This window comes from Melitaea cinxia, chromosome 3 (assembly GCF_905220565.1).
Source record: "Melitaea cinxia chromosome 3, ilMelCinx1.1, whole genome shotgun sequence".
Lineage (NCBI taxonomy): Eukaryota > Metazoa > Arthropoda > Insecta > Lepidoptera > Nymphalidae > Melitaea > Melitaea cinxia.
Window position 1 is genome coordinate 831,077 of NC_059396.1, and position 20,991 is coordinate 852,067.

At 37.9% G+C, this 20,991-nt stretch overlaps 1 protein-coding gene and 1 long non-coding RNA gene across 3 annotated transcripts; both read left to right on the forward strand.

Moving 5' to 3' along the window:
* The first annotated feature begins 8,974 nt into the window (after positions 1-8,974).
* Positions 8,975-10,406, forward strand: LOC123668726 (beclin 1-associated autophagy-related key regulator-like). The gene is made up of 2 exons (XM_045602425.1): positions 8,975-9,284; positions 9,717-10,406. Exons 1-2 carry the CDS (start codon positions 9,106-9,108, stop codon positions 10,141-10,143), a joined length of 606 nt encoding a protein of 201 aa, XP_045458381.1. The 5' UTR covers positions 8,975-9,105; the 3' UTR covers positions 10,144-10,406.
* A 7,607-nt stretch (positions 10,407-18,013) lies between these two features.
* LOC123668736 lies at positions 18,014-19,857 on the forward strand. Of its 2 annotated transcripts, XR_006745640.1 has the most exons (3): positions 18,014-18,048; positions 18,487-18,601; positions 19,477-19,857. It is a non-coding gene; the product is annotated as an uncharacterized LOC123668736 (long non-coding RNA). The 2 variants fall into 2 exon arrangements; XR_006745639.1 differs by lacking the exon at positions 18,014-18,048 and having other exon boundaries at positions 18,471-18,601.
* Positions 19,858-20,991: the final 1,134 nt, after the last annotated feature.

Below are 20,991 nucleotides of genomic sequence, written 5' to 3' on the forward strand. Positions count from 1 at the left end.
TCTACAAATATATATTTCGAAAACATTTCATGCTTTTTTAACTTATTATTACCACTAAAGTAGGTTTAGAATTGCGCAAGCCAAATATTTATCGTGATATTCGTTTGTTTTCTTACAAAATTTCCACGCGAATAAAGTTTAAAGTACCAGCTTCAATTATTCTGACCTCAGTCACGATTTGATTAAACCGACTTGCGACGTCGAGTTGCTATAAACTGTTCGCCTAGACAGATCGATCCTATTATTCCCTTAAGTTAACAAAATGTTGGTTTATTTTTAAAAGTATATTTATGCGATAGATTGCAAAAAATCGTATTACCCACATGATGGTAACAGTTACCGTAGCCCATAAACACCTGCAACACCAGAAGCCGTCACAAGCGCGTTGCCGACCATACCCCCGATCATAGCCAGAAACTCTGGTCACCCTATTCACCACAGAAACACAACACTTCTTGAAAGCAGTATTATTTAGCTGTAATCTTCTGTAAGGTCGAGATATTTCCTCAGTCGAACTGCTCAAGATTTTAAGCAGGATAAATCCTGCTTTGCCTTACCTAAATTAAAAACAAAATTTCGAAATTCAACTGCGTGACATTTTTTTTCAAGCCGCTATTAACAGATCAAGAGACCACGTTGCCAGCTATAAAAATATATTTGACTAGCCCATTGGCGCGGTTTGTAGTGGCCCTGCTTTCTGCTCCGCGGGTTGTAATATTTATAATTATTTATGTATTATGTATTTCCATCTATATTTATCAAAAAAAAATGCTATAATAGCCGGCTGGTACCTATAACATAGGCATTAAGTTGCTTACCGTAGGAACAGACGACCGACAAAAGATGTATTAAGATATTTTATTTTCGCTACAATAGGTACGGTCTCGGTTGTCATATATAGAAATGGTTGACAAAATACCGACCGTCTTCAACCGTTCCGTGTACAAAGATTTATCAAAATTACATCAATATTAGGTATTTTATTTGTTGTAATAAAAAATAAAAATTCGAATGAGTATATTTTAAACCTATTGCTATTTGCAGTTCATAATTAGAATAAGAATCTTTTACATTACTTGTACAAGAAAATATGGTCAAGTAAATACCCGTTTTCAACGACTACTCAAAAAGTAGTCATCAGATCTGAATTAAATTTAAATGGGACCTTAAATCATTAAAATTAGTACACCCAATGAAAAATTATGCGATATAATATATACCACGTGGGTCGACGAAAAAGTAGTCGAGTACATACGTATTATTAGATATAACTAGAAAAGTATTCTCAGATCTCAATTAAATTATAATGGGACGACATGACACGACATGACCTTTCGATTCAAAAAAAATCATCGAAATCGGTCTACCGAGTCATAAGTTTTGAGGTAGCATACGTGCATAAAAGTAGGTATAAAAATACAATCGAATTGAGGAACTCATTCTTTTTTGGAAGTCTGTTACAAGGAGGTTTTATGTTAGACTCATTTTTTTAGTTTTCTTTACTGTAGAGTTTATAATGCCATGTGGTGCCGGCCGAGTAGAATAGCACCACCCCCTTTCTTCCCGTGGAGGTCGTAAAAGGCGACCGAGGGATAAACCTGGCTCAAAATCATCAGGATCCTGGAGAAGGAAAACTTCATTTGAAACCCGGAATGGGGTCTCCGTCAAGCATTTGTGGCATAGCTCTAAAACGCGAAAGACTCCTGCAGCCGAACTGGCTCCACACGTATCGACTCGTCGTTCCTGTGGACAGCCAGTGAGGTCGAGAGGGTGGCGCAGAGCTTAGGCAACTCTGCGTTTTCCTGAAGAGTGTCCTAGGCGATACGGTGTCTGTCTGACACTGTCTAAATCGTCTGCAATAGACGGACTAAGGCCAATGATGATGATGAGAGTTTATAAAGTTTTTATACATATACTAGCTGACCTGGCGAACTTCGTATCACCTTATTTTTTTCTGAAATATAATAATAACATAATATATCAAAATAAAATATAGCCTATCTTTTAAGTTGGATCAAACTGCACACGGTGTGCAAATTTGACTAAAATCGGTTAAGTAGTTTAGGAGTCCATTGAGGACAAACATTGTGACACGAGATTTATATATATTAAGATTTGTCAGTATGTCACATAGTAATAGGGTTCGTGACTCTAAAAACGTCTAATCTCTAAAATGAATCGCATAAGAAAGTTGAAATCCAATCGGAGCACTGCACCGATGGAGCACTTTAATTGCCTTCCAGCGAGAGAAAATTACAATCAGCGCTTCGGACCACCGTATTCTCGTATTTATTGACCCATTTCCTGCCTTCCTCATTCATTAAACGTTTATTTTATAAGTGCTGGCCACGAGCACAGACTTCGTACGATGATTACTGAAAATATTGCAGTGTGTATTTGTATTTTCACGATATACTATTAACTAATAAATCTCATAATGATTATAATTTAATCTTATATATAAAAATGAATCGTAAAATGTGTTCGTAAGCGTATAACTAAACAACGCTTGGACCAATTATACCAGTTCTATTTTTAAATGTTCGTTGAAGTCCAAGGATGGTTTTTACGGCGAGAAAAATTCGAATAATTCCCGTGAAAACCCTAAAAACAGCCGTTTTCTTTTTCACATATAAACGTTTTCTAACTAAAATGTAGAGTCAATTTGAACTTTATTGCTATTCAATAAAGTTCATGTTAAATAATAGATTAGGGCGCATTTTACGTAAGTTATCAATGATTAAATTGATCTTCTTCGTTAGACCGCATTTTAATTTAATTTACAAACAGTAAAAATGGTATTAACTAGCAATATGTTACTTATTATATTGTTGCGGGGGCGTTAACAATGGAAAATTCCCGTTTTTAAACTATCGGCCCCAAATTTGGTACGAATATCCTATATGTGATGTAGAAATGATCGGTGAGCGGATTTTAGGATAACTCATGCCCAATAAGGATTACGGGGGTGGGCGTTAACAATGAAAATTTTAAATGTATGTAACTCCGAAACTACTGAACCAATTTTTATCATTTTTTTTAAGTATCTGTAATTTGGTCCAGCTTGGGAGATAGGGTAGTTTTTATCTCAATTGGACCCGATAGGTGGCGTTGCTATCGGTATGTAACTCCGAAACTACTGACCCAATTTTTATCAAATTTTGTACGCATCTATAATTTTGCCCAACTTGGGAGATATGGTAGTTTTTATCTCAATTGGACCTAGTAGGTAGCGCTGCTATCAGTATGTAACTCCGAAACTACTGAACCAATTTTTACCAAATTTTGTAAACATCTGTAATTTTGTCTGACTGGGAAGAAATGGTAGTTTTTATCTCAATCGGACCCGGCAAGTGGCGCTGCTATCGGTATGTAAGCTATCAAATTTGGTAGCTGTTTGCCGGGCAGGACAGCGTCTGCCGGGTCCGCTAGTATTAAATAAATAGATGATCACGCACACAAAGAATCATGGGCGTATTTACCCTGGGGCCAAAAGGGATTTGGCCCAAGCCGATTTGGTGTAAGCCAAGCATGTACGTAGAGATAAGAGAAAAAATTCAATATAAAAAGTAAGCACAATTATTACGATCAGAAAATTGTTTTAGAAAAACATAAATATACCTACATAACAAATAAACGCGTGCATTTAAACAAACCCGTAAAAACCGGGATCTTACTTTTTAAAGTCTATTAACAGATAACTTTTATTTTACCTTACATTTTTCAAGCAATATTTTAATTAAATCGCAATTATAAAAATGTATCGTAAATCCACAACACAACTCTACCAATAATAAAAAGCTTCGGTAAAGCTCGAGCAATTCACGAAGATTTACAAGTTCGTACCGTTAAATGGTATTTTTTGGTTATGATGCGGAAAATTATTAATTCTGTTATCCTTTACGCAATCACGGCTAACGAGCGACCGCGAGCTTTTTACACGTACATTTTATGATGGAACCCATTTTAATTAACTGTAATACACGTGTATATTATACAGTGTTTTTGTATATTTTGGTATGTGTAGAATTTTATCCGTTGTAATTAAATACTAACCGGTTTTGTCAACGGTAATCCTAATTGTATATGTTTTGCTTATATGAGAGGTACAGTAATGTACTCGTACACATAGTATAAATAATGATAGGCTCTAAGTTTGATTTTGGTACTTCTGGTGATTAAAATCAAAGTTTATGTGTCAGCTTGGACACACGACTGGATTTTACTCCTTCAGATCGACTGTCTAAAAGGCACAAAAGGCTTACTAGTCTTAGAAAAAATTAATACCATATTAGTTGTAAATAAACAAATCAAAACGCCATCTATCAGAACCCTATTGAGTTCCTATAGATGGCGTTAATAAAAACGTAACGAGATCCTTGGTTCAGTAGATTTTACTCCACATATTTTATTCTTAAGGAGTAAACTCCAAAAAGAGAAACCAAATAAAATACAATTATTGTTGCAAAATACAATACTATACAATCCTGGGGGAGATTGGGGATTGGGTCGGCAACGCGCTTGCGATGCTTCTGGTGTTGCAGGCGTCTATAAGCTACGGTAACTTACCATCAGGTGAGCCGTACGCTTTTTTGTCGACCTAGTGGTATAAAAAAAAAACAAATGCAATATTATTTTGTACCCCTAAAACTTATTTACTAAATGCATGCACAATTGTGACCAATGTGTTTAAGTGTCGTCTGAAAATATTTGGAAGTCAGACAGTGTAGAGAAAAATCTAATTTGCATTGCATCCAATACAACGCTTTTCGATATTTACGTCTGTAGATTTTAGAGGCTATAGATCTAGCAATAATTTTTTGTATTAATAAACAAATTATACCAAATTTACGCTTTAATCATAAAAATAGAAAAACGTTAAGGCGGTATCAATTACATTTATATACTTAGTAAATAGTGAAATGAAAGATAAATACGTTCACGGTAGGATAGCGGGTCAACGTGAATCAGCCGGATTGGATTACACGCGCCTAACGAGCCGGCTCATTTCGATTTTTTATTTTCACTGCTTCTGAGCCCGAGGATGTATAAAACCTTTAAAAGTTATAAATATCTGTTTTTTTTTTAAATTATAAACAATAAAATTTGATATTTATTTTTAAAAATTAGTCAGTCAGTAAACTCTGCCTATTGCAGTCCACTGCTGGACATAGGCCTCCCTCGCGCCAATATTTTTTAAAATAAAACAGGCATATCATACAATTGAATTTAAACATTCACGAAATATATTTGTACAAGATTTAATGTTTATACTTTGATTGTATAAAACATTCACATTATTATGCTGTAGTGGAAAACATAGAAATCTATCTACAAACATAGAATCATACACTAGAAAAACCTTATCCCCCTTCTGGGGCAGTCGGATAAAAAAGGAAAAAAGAACTAAACATAAGCATCAACAAACATTTATAATATTTACAGGATACAGGAATTTTGCGAAGAAGGATATAGACTGATTTAAAAAATTTAGGACACTTGATTTTCATTGAAATCATATTCGTACAGAATGGTCAAACAGCCTTAATTGTAGCCAGATAACCTATATTGTATGGAGGCTGTGTGATAGCTGTGTGGTTACGACAGTAAAGAATATAGCCACCCCTACTTCCCGTCGATGTCGTAAGAGACGACTAAGGGATAACACAGTTCCATTCACTTCAGCCTATCGTAGTCCACTACTGGACATAGGACTGGCATGTGTGTTGCCCATAGTCACCACGCTGGGCAGGCGGGTTGGTGACCGCAGGGCTGGCTTTGTCGCACCGAAGACGCTGCTGCCTGTCTTCGACCTGTATATTTCAAAGCCAGCAGTTGGATGGTTATCACGCTTTATCTAATTCCCACACAAAAATAATCGTCTGTCACTACGAAACTCACACAGACTAAATTAAAAACACACTTACATTTTTCACACACACATAGATACATTCTGTGTCATTACAGTATAATGACACGCCTATGGAGTGTAGAAGAAAAGGAGCAATATCTTTGCGTATCTGAGTATCCGTGAAAAGTCATTAAATAGGGGACGCCACTATAGCAACAGGATAATTTTCAAATAGTGCTAAAATTAAAGAATAAGGGAATGTAAATATATAATATAATAATAACAGACGACCGTGTGTATATTGTGTAGATAATTATTTATTTATTTAAAAATATAATAATATATATTTTTACAATTTTTATCACAATACTTTATATTAACTTATAAAAGCTCTACAATAAATTATTAATTTTCAAAGTTATCTCACAGTAACTGTTTTGGTTATTTATATACCAAATATTAAAATTTATGTAAGAAAAAAACTATCACATGAAAAATACTAAATTAAATTATAATATTATTATTATATTATATATTATATGTAATAAATATTAGTTTTTTTTATGATTTTACTTGAGTAATTATAAAGATTTTTTTAATTACAATACATGGTTATGTTTTATTTAGTAGGAAACTTACAATAGTTTATTTCATTGAGTAAAAAGTCCTTAATCCACTAATATAATGTGCCTAAATCTTGGTTTTAGCGCTTTATCGATGCCATAGATCAAGTAAAAAAAGGTAGATAACGCACCTAGAACAGAAAACTGAAGCCACTTTTTTAAAGATGTGTGAGTGAGTGAAGTATTGACACCTTTTAAAAAAAGTCCCTAAATTTTTTATTAAACAATTAATTTAATATAGGTAAAATGGGTATGTGAAAATAAAAACCTGTTTATAGTTTTAAATAAATTTACTAAAAATAAAACAAAAAATCGGTAGAATAATAAAAAAATATATTCGTAAGATAATCGTATGAATGGACACTTCCTATCCCCTCTGTTTATCTCTTTTCAGTTTGCAGTCGGTTTTTTTTTACCTATTTTTCTTAAACCTAGAATCCTTTATGTTGTATAAGTTTTTTAAATTTTTGTCGCTTAGAACTCAGAGTCATCGTCATTGTTTGCATTTTACTAATATGATGTAGTCTTATGTTCAAATATTTTTCAATCACTAATCGTATTAAATTGACTTTATGCGCATGGCCAGCATAATCGTGGTCATTTTCTCAGTCTAACAGCCGCTACCCATTCACCTCTTATTAAAATATTCGTTGGAAACCTAAAACCATGAAATTTGATAGTAAAATATGGGTACCTAGTTTACTCAAAAATTGTAAAAAGTTAAAACAAAACAAACGAGTTAATAATTCATAAATATATTTTGATTTTTTTATTTTCAATTTATGTAACATAAAATAACACGAGAAAAAAAAACAATAACTATGTCTACTTTTTACTTAATTATTTTTCTGATTGCGTACAATTTACTTACCCACATTTTGGGGTATTGAAAAAAAGAACTACTGGCAACACTCCCGTGGTACGTCATTTCGTGACATTGAAATTATAAGTTCCGAATAACCTCAATATTATTTTGGAATAACAATAAATTTAAAGTTTTATATGTACTTACGTGTGAAACGATATTCCTTCAGATTTTTTGTTTACTTTGGTATTGTTTTTGCACCATTTAATCACACAAGACGGCATTTTATAAGCAAAGTTACTGTATGAAGCCTCGTGACATACTAATGAAAATGAGCGTAGTTTGATGCATACATAGATCAAGTAAAAAAAGGTAGATAACGCACCTAGAACAAAAAACTGAAGCCACTTTTTTAAAGACGTGTGAGTGAGTGAAGTGTTGACACCTTTTAAAAAAAGTCCCTAAAATTTTTATTAAACAATTTAATATAGGTAAAATGGGTATGTGAAAATAAAAACCTGTTTATAGTTTTAAATAAATTTACTTAAAATAAAACAAAAAATCGGTAGAATAATAAAAAAAATATATTCGTAAGATAATCGTATGAATGGACACTTCCTATCCCCTCTGTTTATCTCTTTTCAGTTTGCAGTCGGTTTTTTTTAACTATTTTTCTTAAACCTAGAATCCTTTATGTTATATAAGATTTTTAAATTTTTGTCGCTTAGAACTCAGAGTCATCGTCATTGTTTGCATTTTACTAATATGATGTAGTCTTATGTTCAAATATTTTTCAATCACTAATCGTATTAAATTGACTTTATGCGCATGGCCAGCATAATCGTGGTCATTTTCTCAGTCTTACAGCCGCTACCCATTCACCTCTTATTAAAATATTCGTTGGAAACCTAAAATCATGAAATTTGATAGTAAAATATGGGTACCTAGTTTACTCAAAAATTGTAAAAAGTTAAAACATAAAACAAACGAGTTAATAATTCATAAATATATTTTGATTTTTTTATTTTCAATTTATGTAACATAAAATAACACGAGAAAAAAAAAACAATAACTATGTCTACTTTTTACTTAATTATTTTTCTGATTGCGTACAATTTACTTACCCACATTTTGGGGTATTGAAAAAAAGAACTACTGGCAGCACTCCCGTGGTACGTCATTTCGTGACATTGAAATTCCAAGTTCCGAATAACCTCAATATTATTTTGGAATAACAATAAATTTAAAGTTTTATATGTACTTACGTGTGAAACGATATTCCTTCAGATTTTTTGTTTACTTTGGTATTGTTTTTGCACCATTTAATCACACAAGACGGCATTTTATAAGCAAAGTTACTGTATGAAGCCTCGTGACATACTAACGAAAATGAGCGTAGTTTGATGCATATGTGTGCGTGAGCGCGTGTATTTACTTGAAGGAGCCGAGTTTTGTGGCTTCACTAACAACAAAGGCCGCGCATTATCTACTTTTTTTTACTATATCTATGGATGCATATGTGTGCGTGAGCGCGTGTATTTACTTGAAGGAGCCGAGTTTTGTGGCTTCACTAACAACAAAGGCCGCGCATTATCTACTTTTTTTACTATATCTATGATCGATGCATAATAAATGTACGAGGTTTGAAAGTCAAAATTCGAGATTTTTAGCTGCATAATTATGTATTTACGAGGGATTTTTTTACGGCTGGCAACCCTGGGACTAACCTTTATGTTTATATACTCTTTGCTCAGTATTGAATACATAAGTACCGTTCGCTGCAGCTTTAACAATTAGCATTTTTAAATAAAATAATTTCAAAAACAATGGCTGTGAGCTACTACAATGAGAATGAGGCTCCACGAGATTTTCGTGTGACTACCCCTGAGAGCGAGGAAATCTATGCAAAATGCCGTCTCTGTTGTACGATGAAGAAACACTTCTATTGTGTAGATTGTATTCGAAATGGTCGTTTTATCCATTCCTCGATTCCTTACTCGTACAGGTGAGTTTTACGCAATTAGTTCGTCCATATGAGTCATATTACGATCTGTAACGTAATTACATCAATGACAATCACCCGCACTACGCATAATTTTAGTTTTAAGAAATCCTAATTTTTAAATAAACATTACGTACAATTTGTTACGTTACTTGTATAAAAAAAATGTTAATTAAATTTGTTGCAAAAAGAGATTGTTTAAAACTGAGTGCAACAACCTTAAGCTATAAATGAATTATAGATATTAGTGCTAGTTTTTTGTTCCTATGTAGTTTTTTACAGTTGGAAAACGTACACATGTGATGCTTATTATAGCTCACATGTAACTATAACACTACACTAAAAATGTACCGAATTTGAAGTTTGTATATAAACTTTTATTAAACTGCTCTATTTGATACAAATAAATAACTTACTAAACACATAATTTATTAGTTTTTCAGACAAACAACACAGTTTGATGAAACTTAAACTCTGCCGACAAACTATTATGGAACAATGCAAGATATTACTGACACCGAAATTGAAAAAAGATGTACTAGTCACAGAAGTGAAGCAATCCAAAGATAAAATAGATTTATTAAGATTAGCAATAGAACAACGACGGAGTATAGTTGAGAAAAAGAAAAAAGAATACATACAACTACAGAAATACAATAATGATATTAAATTAAGGCTGCCGAGATACCAAAAGAGGGTATCTAATATAAGGAAGCACTTGCAGCAACAAAAAACCGAATTGCAGAACAAAATTAGTGTATATAGTGATCAGTCTCATTCTTTAGCAGCTCTCCGACGATCGAGAATACGTCAGCTAATTAGATACATCTTTCCGATATATATTAGCTACGATCTTAGGTGAGAATATTTATTTTACTATTTGTAATTATTTTACAGGCAATGTGGCTTTGAAAAAAAAAAGGTTCTAAATAGATAAAAGCACTGCTTAATTGCTATCTAAACCATGTGGGTGACTTGTACGTGCTTGACAACAAATTGACACTACAAGGAATGTTGTCTATTAGTTTTTAAGAATTATCTGCTTTTTAGAGATTTTCATATAAACTTAATTTGTGTTTCTAAGATTTCTTTTACAAAAAAATGGGAAACTCAAAGATTTATGAAAAGCTAACTAAATTTAGGTACCTAGTTATAAAAAATTGTTGAAATACTTTGTATTGCCAACAAGGAGTCTCTTAATTATCTAGTCAATATTGTATTCCTTCAAGGTTGAAATTTTATCAAAATTGGTTGAACAGTTCTTTAGAAAAAATTAAATAAAGCACATATACAAAGGGATTATATGTATTAACGATATGTCTCAGTATAAATTACTACTAGCTGACTTTTTAGACGTTGTCTTGCATTTGTCAAAGACGTAAACTTTTTGAGTATTGTTTCGTTATAATTACTTAAATTATCAAATTTTCTATACAACTTTCTATATTTTTCTTTCTGTAAGAACTTTCTACTTTTTTTACTACTACAAAGTATTAGGAAAAAGTTTAAAGGAAAATTACTGATATTGGTCCACTTTTTTGAATTTTGCATCTAGCAACACTAGTAATTTGTTTATATTTATGTATTTCTTATTGAAGAAAAAACAAGTTATAAAAATATGCGCCCATACTACTTAGGCTCTATGCAAAAAAAAAACCAATAATCTAAATTAATGAATGAATATGCAAAAAAAGTACAATAAAAAAAAAGATATTGTAACAGCAAAACTCCATCAGCATCGGACCACGTTTATTTATTTAATAAGAACCACCAACAGAATAAAAATAATTCATCTTAAAGGCAGTTACAGCATGCGCTTTAGACAATTAAGTCGTCTGTCTATTCTAAACATTTTAATATTCAGGTTTTACTTGGTAGTCACGTATAATGGACCACCTTTGCGTCTAAATGCGGAAAACCGAGCCTAATACAATTTACTTGGTAATTTTTTCTAGGCAGACTAACAAAAGCCATGTGCATTTTAGAGCACTGGATATTAATTTTAAATTAAAAAAAAAAATGTATCTTACTGCTTAATAAAATTATTCAGTTCAAGAAATTTTAGAAATACCTAATCACTTATTATCTGTAAACATATTTATACATTTCTCTCTAATCTAACACAATTATAGTATATTTAATTAGCTATCAACAAATGAAGTGAGGAAACTGTAAAATTGATAACTTAATGATTACTGATGTAGTTCCTAATTATCTAATTTGTAAATCACTTGTTATGTGTAAATGATAATATCGCTGTCCCCGGGCAGTAAAGCGGTAATATCAAAAATCAAATTTTACAGGAGAAATAAAAGAAGCTAATTTGTTTATAGTGCAGTGTACAGTGATCCAAAACAGACGTTCAATATGTCAAATGAAAGCTATTTTTTTTACCAATTTAAGCTTTTAAAAATAATTTTTTAAAAACAAATCGTATAATTTTTTAATGATAATAAATAAAGATGTTCACCGGTTTTTTGTGTTATTTTTCTTAGAGTAATGCAATAATACATAGCTTAGTCGTAAGAGAATTATCCATGCAATAAAACGGTTATTGTCATTTATTCTAACGAAATATTAATAAAAAAAACTGAAAAAAATAAGAGTGATAGATTGATACTCAGAGAAGCCAAAAATTAAATAACATTAAAAAGGGTGTAACCGGCGTATACCGCTTTATTGCCCGGGGCCAGCGATATAATTTGATTGAAAATGGAAGGCCTATGACCACAGATGGCCTTGGCTTTGTTTTGCACTAAGCTAAGTATATCAGATTACAGTTCCAATATGTAAATATTTGTACAAAAATGTGTTTATAGATATGTATCAGTGGGCTTTTATTAAAAATACGGGCATGTGTCATAGGCTAGTAAACACTGCATGTGTATACACATGAAAAAAAATTATGTTAACATAATTTTACGTGTGTATATATATATCTAATATATAAAATTCTCGTGTCATGGTGTTAAACATTGAACTCCTCCGAAACGGCTCGACCGATTTTAAGAAAATTTTGTGGGCATATCGGGTAGGTCTGAGAATTGGCCAACATCTATTTTTCATACCCCTAAGTTATAAGGGGGGGGGGGGATTAAGCAGGTTAATAACATATATGGCAAAGAAACGTTTGCGGGGTCAGCTAGTATATATATATCTTATTCTGTCAGAGTAACTGTAATAAAATTTACAAATTTTAAAAATTGCTTTACAAAAAATTATCCGTTTTGTTGAATTGTTTAGCCTTTGATACACTGTTTCATCTTGATGCACCACCTAGAAGTTCAGATGTTACTTAATAAAATAATGTTATAAAATTGTGTCATCAGCATTTCTTTGTGTGCGTAGCAAAAATACTTATGTAATTGTGATAGTACCATAATATAATTTGTTTAGTATTGTTTTTATGACTAGACCGTTGGCACATTTTGTAGTGCTTTGTTCTCTGCGGGTTGTGGGTTCGATTCCCACCTCTAGTCTGGGTGTAATTTATATATTTTGAAAAAAAGAAAAATGTAGCTATACCAGTCGGCTGTTACCTACAACACAAGCATTAAGTTGTTTGCGGGCAAATACAATTATCATATTGTAATAAATTGGTTTTGTTTCCAGTGATAGCATAGAAGATTTGGAGTTTCTCGGTGGCGATTTCGAGGAACCTCCCAAGCGACCCCAATTGCACATTGTGGCTCCGTGGATCGACATACACGCGGACTACTCTCACATACAGACCTGGGGTGAGTGGCGCTGTATTCTATCAATTATACTATTTGCGCTGTAGCATGGTGCGATGACAGTTTCAGTAACGTTACATTTCACTCTTGAGAGTTGCCGCGATTTACAAATTATGACTTAGTATTTCAGCTGTACCACATTCGTAATATATTAAAACATTAGTTACTGAAGTGAATTAAATTAAACTCAACCGGAACGTTCTAGTCTACGAATGAAATGTAATGGAAATAAAAATTAAGCAAAGTATTATGCGTATAACGTAACGCCATAGACGTATTTAGTGGTGAGATGTACTGCTACGACGAATATACGACGAGTACGGACGCGGAGCACGAAAAATTTCGTACAAAGACCTTTTTGCCTACTGCCAGTGTTTGTCAAATTTTTTATATAGAGTACGAAGCTTTAAAAAATCGGTAGAGTTTTGAATTGGGATGTCTTAGAACTCGTTTTTTGCACACTACACTAAATCTACGCTGTCTGTCCGTGGATCGGTCTAGTCACAGAATAAAATATTTGTTTAATCATAGAAAAGAACTTATATATATATTACTATGTGTACAATTTGGTGGCTATATTTTGTGTATGCAAAAAAAATCTTAGATCTGTTGCTCTGTGAAAAGACACCAATAAACACACATTCGCGTTTAATATAAGTAGTGTTAACTTTTGAGTTAAATTAAAAATGAAAAACGACAAATCTTGTGACTTAAATTTGGTAAAAAAAATAAAAGAAAAATGGTTGACAATAATTAAACATAAATTAAATATATTGACAAGTCTATACTAGTAGTTACACTACACAACTGAATAACATACTAATTTTCATAACACTTAATAAGAACTAGATTTATGCTGCGAGTATCGTTAGTAATAAAAATGAATTGCTTAACATCACATCTCTAGTCATGTGGTTCTGACAGATGACAGATGTCAACGTCACATAGGCAACTGTCACCCGCACCATGCTACGGCGCAAACAGTATATTTTGTCTGTAGTAATATTGTTCAACTAAAGACTTGAAGTAAAACTTCTTTACGCATGCTTGACTTGGAAAGTAAGCTGGTGAATGCATGACGAGAGCGTTACGAAAAGTGTGATCGGGCGGGGTGAAAATGAAGTTGAGAGGGAGAAGTGTTAGAGACGATAGAAACAGAGGAAGGTACGTTTCGTAAGTTTTACAGCAGTTGTGTGGTCTAAAAAACACATTTTGTTGTGATCAGTTCATTTAGGCGCTTTAGTCGATTTGTAAACTATAATTACTTAAAGCAATCTTCACCTCGGCATATAATGGACATAAGGTTCATTTACGCTGCCAACCGCTAATCGGAGTGAGCCTCGTTAAATATTCAGATAAATGATGAGATATGAAATGGATAGTGGATGGACGTCTATTCTTTACCTAGCAACCTGTGGTGATTTTGCTTCTAATCTTTGTGATTAATGAAGGCAAAACAATTTGTCTCTTAAAAATCGATTTTTGCAAAAAAAAATTATTATTTTTCTTTTAAAAACCGATTGCTCAAAAATAGATTATTACCAAAACTAAAAAAATCGATTACGTGAAAATCGATTTTGAACTCACATCCCTAATGTCTACTAACTACAAACTACGTCCCTGCCAAATTCTATCTTTATATGTCAAGTGGTTGTCAATATGATGTGATGAGGCTTGTGATGAGTGAATGACCTGAAGCTTTTATTGTTGGCGCAGTGAGTCTCGGTATAAAGTTAATATTTATTTATAATATCAATCGGCTGTTACCTACAACACATACTTGTGTACCTTAGGGAGAGACTATGTTGTGTGTATGCTATAGATATTTATTATTGATTAGTGTCGCAAAGCAAGGAGCCGGGTATCGGAGAGCCTCACACCAACTCGGGGGTGCGCGCGCGAGCCGCCCTGGGGCTGGCGGCGCAGCTGGTGGCGCTGCTCGCCTGGACCTTGGACGTGCGCCTGCCGCACGCCATCGCGCTCAGGTACCGCGCACACACACACACGCAGCTGGTGGCGCTGCTCGCCTGGACCTTGGACGTGCGCCTGCCGCACGCCATCGCGCTCAGGTACCGCGCACACACACACACGCAGCTGGTGGCGCTGCTCGCCTGGACCTTGGACGTGCGCCTGCCGCACGCCATCGCGCTCAGGTACCGCGCACACACACACACGCAGCTGGTGGCGCTGCTCGCCTGGACCTTGGACGTGCGCCTGCCGCACGCCATCGCGCTCAGGTACCGCGCACACACACACACGCAGCTGGTGGCGCTGCTCGCCTGGACCTTGGACGTGCGCCTGCCGCACGCCATCGCGCTCAGGTACCGCGCACACACACACACGCAGCTGGTGGCGCTGCTCGCCTGGACCTTGGACGTGCGCCTGCCGCACGCCATCGCGCTCAGGTACCGCGCACACACACACACGCAGCTGGTGGCGCTGCTCGCCTGGACCTTGGACGTGCGCCTGCCGCACGCCATCGCGCTCAGGTACCGCGCACACACACACACGCAGCTGGTGGCGCTGCTCGCCTGGACCTTGGACGTGCGCCTGCCGCACGCCATCGCGCTCAGGTACCGCGCACACACACACACGCAGCTGGTGGCGCTGCTCGCCTGGACCTTGGACGTGCGCCTGCCGCACGCCATCGCGCTCAGGTACCGCGCACACACACACACGCAGCTGGTGGCGCTGCTCGCCTGGACCTTGGACGTGCGCCTGCCGCACGCCATCGCGCTCAGGTACCGCGCACACACACACACGCAGCTGGTGGCGCTGCTCGCCTGGACCTTGGACGTGCGCCTGCCGCACGCCATCGCGCTCAGGTACCGCGCACACACACACACGCAGCTGGTGGCGCTGCTCGCCTGGACCTTGGACGTGCGCCTGCCGCACGCCATCGCGCTCAGGTACCGCGCACACACACACACGCAGCTGGTGGCGCTGCTCGCCTGGACCTTGGACGTGCGCCTGCCGCACGCCATCGCGCTCAGGTACCGCGCACACACACACACGCAGCTGGTGGCGCTGCTCGCCTGGACCTTGGACGTGCGCCTGCCGCACGCCATCGCGCTCAGGTACCGCGCACACACACACACGCAGCTGGTGGCGCTGCTCGCCTGGACCTTGGACGTGCGCCTGCCGCACGCCATCGCGCTCAGGTACCGCGCACACACACACACGCAGCTGGTGGCGCTGCTCGCCTGGACCTTGGACGTGCGCCTGCCGCACGCCATCGCGCTCAGGTACCGCGCACACACACACACGCAGCTGGTGGCGCTGCTCGCCTGGACCTTGGACGTGCGCCTGCCGCACGCCATCGCGCTCAGGTACCGCGCACACACACACACGCAGCTGGTGGCGCTGCTCGCCTGGACCTTGGACGTGCGCCTGCCGCACGCCATCGCGCTCAGGTACCGCGCACACACACACACGCAGCTGGTGGCGCTGCTCGCCTGGACCTTGGACGTGCGCCTGCCGCACGCCATCGCGCTCAGGTACCGCGCACACACACACACGCAGCTGGTGGCGCTGCTCGCCTGGACCTTGGACGTGCGCCTGCCGCACGCCATCGCGCTCAGGTACCGCGCACACACGCACACACACACACTCGCATACCCACACTCGCATACACACACGCACATAAACACGCACATACACACACGCACATACACACACGCACATACACCCACGCACACACACACGCTCAAACACCCACGCACACACACGCACACACACCCACGCACACACACGCATGCCCGCGCACGTTCACACACAGACACACACACACACACACACAATAAAATGTGATAATTTCCTTTTTTTTTAATTATAATTATGTTACTAGCTGACCTGGCGAATTTCGTAGCGCCTTATTTTGTTTTCTTAAATATAATAAATACATACATACATCAAATTACCGAAAAGCGGAACTTCTAGGTAGCGTTTCTGAATAACGTGTAGCTGTCAGCGCCGACTATAGTTCGTGCGCTACTGCCGTTACCGAGCGTTAATAAATATATTCTGTATTTTTTTTTATTGCGTGGTTATCAGCTCGATTCTATATCGTTTCGCGATGACTAGCTGCGCGCTAATCTGTCAGCGTCGACGATCAGAAGACATGAAGTGCTATTCAAATCAACCTTAAGCTGGAATCGAACAAAAACAAATCTTTTGTTGTGTGGACAACGCAAAAGTTAGCAATTTTCGTGCGAATAAATGTGTTTTTGTAGCTACTCTAGTAATGTGTGTAAGATTTGTTTTTGTAAATGTTATAGCAGTATGTATGTGTTACATAAAATGTGTGAGACTGCTACTGCGCGGACAAGCCTAAGGGCTTTTGCTTTAGAACATTTCAGCTTGTAATATCCCATCTACTACTATACTATACTATATATATATAGTATCTACTGGGCATAGGCCTCTTTCCTCATGTAGGAGAAGGATCCGAGCTTAATCTATTACGCCGCTCCAATGCGGGTTGGCGGATATATTCTACTATGAGTAAACGATCGCTATCAGGTGTACATGATAACAACCGGGACCGACGGCTTAACGTGCTCTCCGAAGCACGGTGGGGAGACCCACTGAGACTGCACAAACACCCAGACCACGGCAAACACCTGTATGGCCAATACAAATGTTTGTCACGTGCGGGGATCGAACCCGCAACCGCCAGCGCAACAGGTACAATCCATGACTGTGACCGTTGCGCCAACGCGGCGTCGCTACGCTTTTGCTTTAAATATAGTGTAATACATGGGTTTCTGAATATACTACAAATAAAGAAAGCCGGCTCAGACGCGCGCCTGTTCCAGCGAGTACAGCGACCCGCGCAGCTGGCGCGCGTGCGTGGTGCGCGTGCGCGCTGGCGCGGTGGCGCTGTGCGCGCGCGCCGCCGTGCTGCCGCCGCCCGCCCCGCCCGCCCCGCCCGCCCCGCCCGCCCCGCCCGCCCCGCCCGCCCCGCTCGCCGCGCTGGCCGCCCTGCACGCGCTGGCGCTGGCCGCCGCCGCGGACGACCCCGAGCTCGGCAGGTGAGCGCACACTATCGGAGTTGAGGTATTGAGCACTCGACCCCAGCGCGGTGCTTTGTGCATCGACAATTGACATGCGTAGGGTTCGATCCTTTAACATCGAACCTTTAATGTGGAAGTATAACCTAAAGTTAATAGGGCTTTCAATAGTTGATCCTTCGAGTCGGATAATAAGTCTTACTGATTATTATTGACTAGCCCGTTAGCGCGGTTTGTAGTGGCCCCGCTTTCTGTTCCGTAGGTTGCGGGTTCGATTCCCGCCTGAATCGGTGTAATATTTGTGTTTTTATATATATTATTTCTATCTATATTTATCAAAAAACAATATTTAGTTTTATCATCGACTGTTACCTGTAGCACAAGCATTGAATTGCTTACCTTAGGAACAGACGTGTGTATATATTATAAGATATTTATTGATTATACTTGATGTTGCAGAGTGGAGACGTGGGCGAGTGAAAACTGGGAGGCGTATGAAGCGTGGCTGCTGGGGGACGAGGACGAGCCCGAGCCCGAGCCGCCCGAGCACCTGCACTGGCCCGACACCGCCGAGGTACACCGCACACGCACACACGCACCAGCCCACACATACGTATAGCTCTGAATAAATTTACTCTTAAGCGTACACAAGTATCAACACACGCACACCATACCGCACTCAAATATACATAACGCTACACAAACACACACCCAAGCGTACACAAATAACACACGCATACCGCACTCAAATATACATAACGCTTCACAAACTCACACTCAAACGTACACAAGTAAACGTTCATATGCATAACGTTACTCGCTTATATACAGGGTGTCCCAAAATTCAACGTCAAGCCGAAACGGGGTGATAAGATTGTGACTATCATGAGAAATATCAGAAAAAAAATCTACCCCGTGCAGTTTGCATATATGTTTAGTATATACCGCCACCAATATACGCGTAGTCGCACACAATCACACACTCACTTGCACAGAAGTAACGTACTCATGAATACTCGCATACATATACTCCACACGCTGATAAATTCAAGTGTACAGTAGCACCGTAAAGCATATACGGATAGTGCCACATAGACAATCAAACATAGGCTAAACATTAGTTAAGTATTTAATGCTATCTATATTACTACACCCTATCCCTTTCCATAATTCCACACCAACAATTTGAATAAATGTGCTTTTTTTGTAATAATAAAAATTGTGAAATTGCAATGAATAAATTAACTATTAAAGATACCAAATTTCAAATAAGTTTCTTAATTAATATAAAAGGTATCACGTTTGTCCCTTTTATAAGCCTCTATTGTAAAGTTCACTTTTATGAGTTAGCTTAGTATAAATTGCTGGTGTCGAATTGTGTGCTTCATTATATAAACCAAGTAAATTTAATGTACTAACAAATGAATAATTTATGTTTAATATGTTCAGATAACCGAAGCGAGTAGCACGCCCCCGCCGGCGCCGTCACTAGTGACGTCAGCGGCCGCGTCACTGGCTTCATTGTGGCGCGGCTGGGCCAAGTGAAACCGGGAACTGCTTACTTCAGCCTGTAACATCCTACTGTTTCAATGTTTGTCATGTGCGGGCATCGAACCCGCAAACGTCAGCGTAACAGCCGCAAACCAGGGCTGTGACCGTTGCTCCAACGTTGTCGGACCGGGAACTGAATCTAGTCCAATTGTTGTATTTCGGGAATTTATTTTATTTTTTCGGACCAAACTAGGTTACTTGTAGGTTGTAATAGAATTGTGTACAACAATGTGCAAATACCGTTAATTACTTCAATGTGAAAACTCATTATTAGGGGAATTACCGCGATTGTCACTTTGTAACTCCCGCTACTCCTTTTTTTTTTAAATAATTTTTAATAACTTTTACAATTTCTTAATTTTTTTCTTTACTATCGGGACTTTCAAAACAACAATCGCCGTAAGTCCTGTAGAATCAAGTGTTCATAGTGAACGGGAAAGTTATAGAATTTTACGATTCAATGTGAATCAATTATATTGCACTTTTTGCCCAGAGATTCGGCATAGCGATTCAACGTGGAAATGCTGCCAGCATTCTCGGCACATTTCCACGCGGAGATCATTTGTACCATAACTATCTGTAAATATTTAGTTCTTAAGTTGTAAATTGTAAATATGATAATGTAATTGTAAATATAATGTCTGAGAAAAAAAATATAATTTATTATTATGATTATATTACGCATTATTACAAAACAAATCAGATGACAGCTACACGAAGGATTGCGATCGAATGAATATACTTGCGCAAGTCATTGACTTGCTATTACTAGCGTATAGAGAAGTTATGACCAAACGAAAAACCTGTCGCATCTTGATGACAGGGGGGGGGGTGAGCTCCGGTCTGTTCTGCAGCGCTAAACCGAGCGACTGTTGTCTAATCAAATTGTCAAAACATGCAGCGCTAAGTCGCTTAGAGATTATATTTTTCTCGCGACCAAAACGTCGCAAGTGCCGTGAATATCATGGCGGTTACGCGTTTTGTTCAACGTATTGGAAGACTATCGGTACAAAGGCAGGCCACTTTGTAAACGTCTTCGGAAGAATAACAAAAACCGCCGTGTCTTTTAGTGTTATTAAGTTTGTCATTTGGAAGGTTACTCGTGGTTAAGGTATACTTCACATTTCAATGATTTAATTAGAAAACGGGACACATATCCTGAAATATATCCGTGAGTTGTGAAGCTTCTGTTGCATTTTCATTATTGACCATACTTGCAAAGATTTCACCATTTTTTTCAGTCCTTATATCAGATTCAAGCGCGCGTATCGACTCTAAAACCTCATATGCCTCCTCATCTACTCGGCTTAAGCTGGACGTCTTATCGATAATATTTGCGGACAATGAATTTAATATACTGAAATTATCTAAAGGAATGCAGTTCCCACTGAAAGGTGGTCGTTTTTTTATATG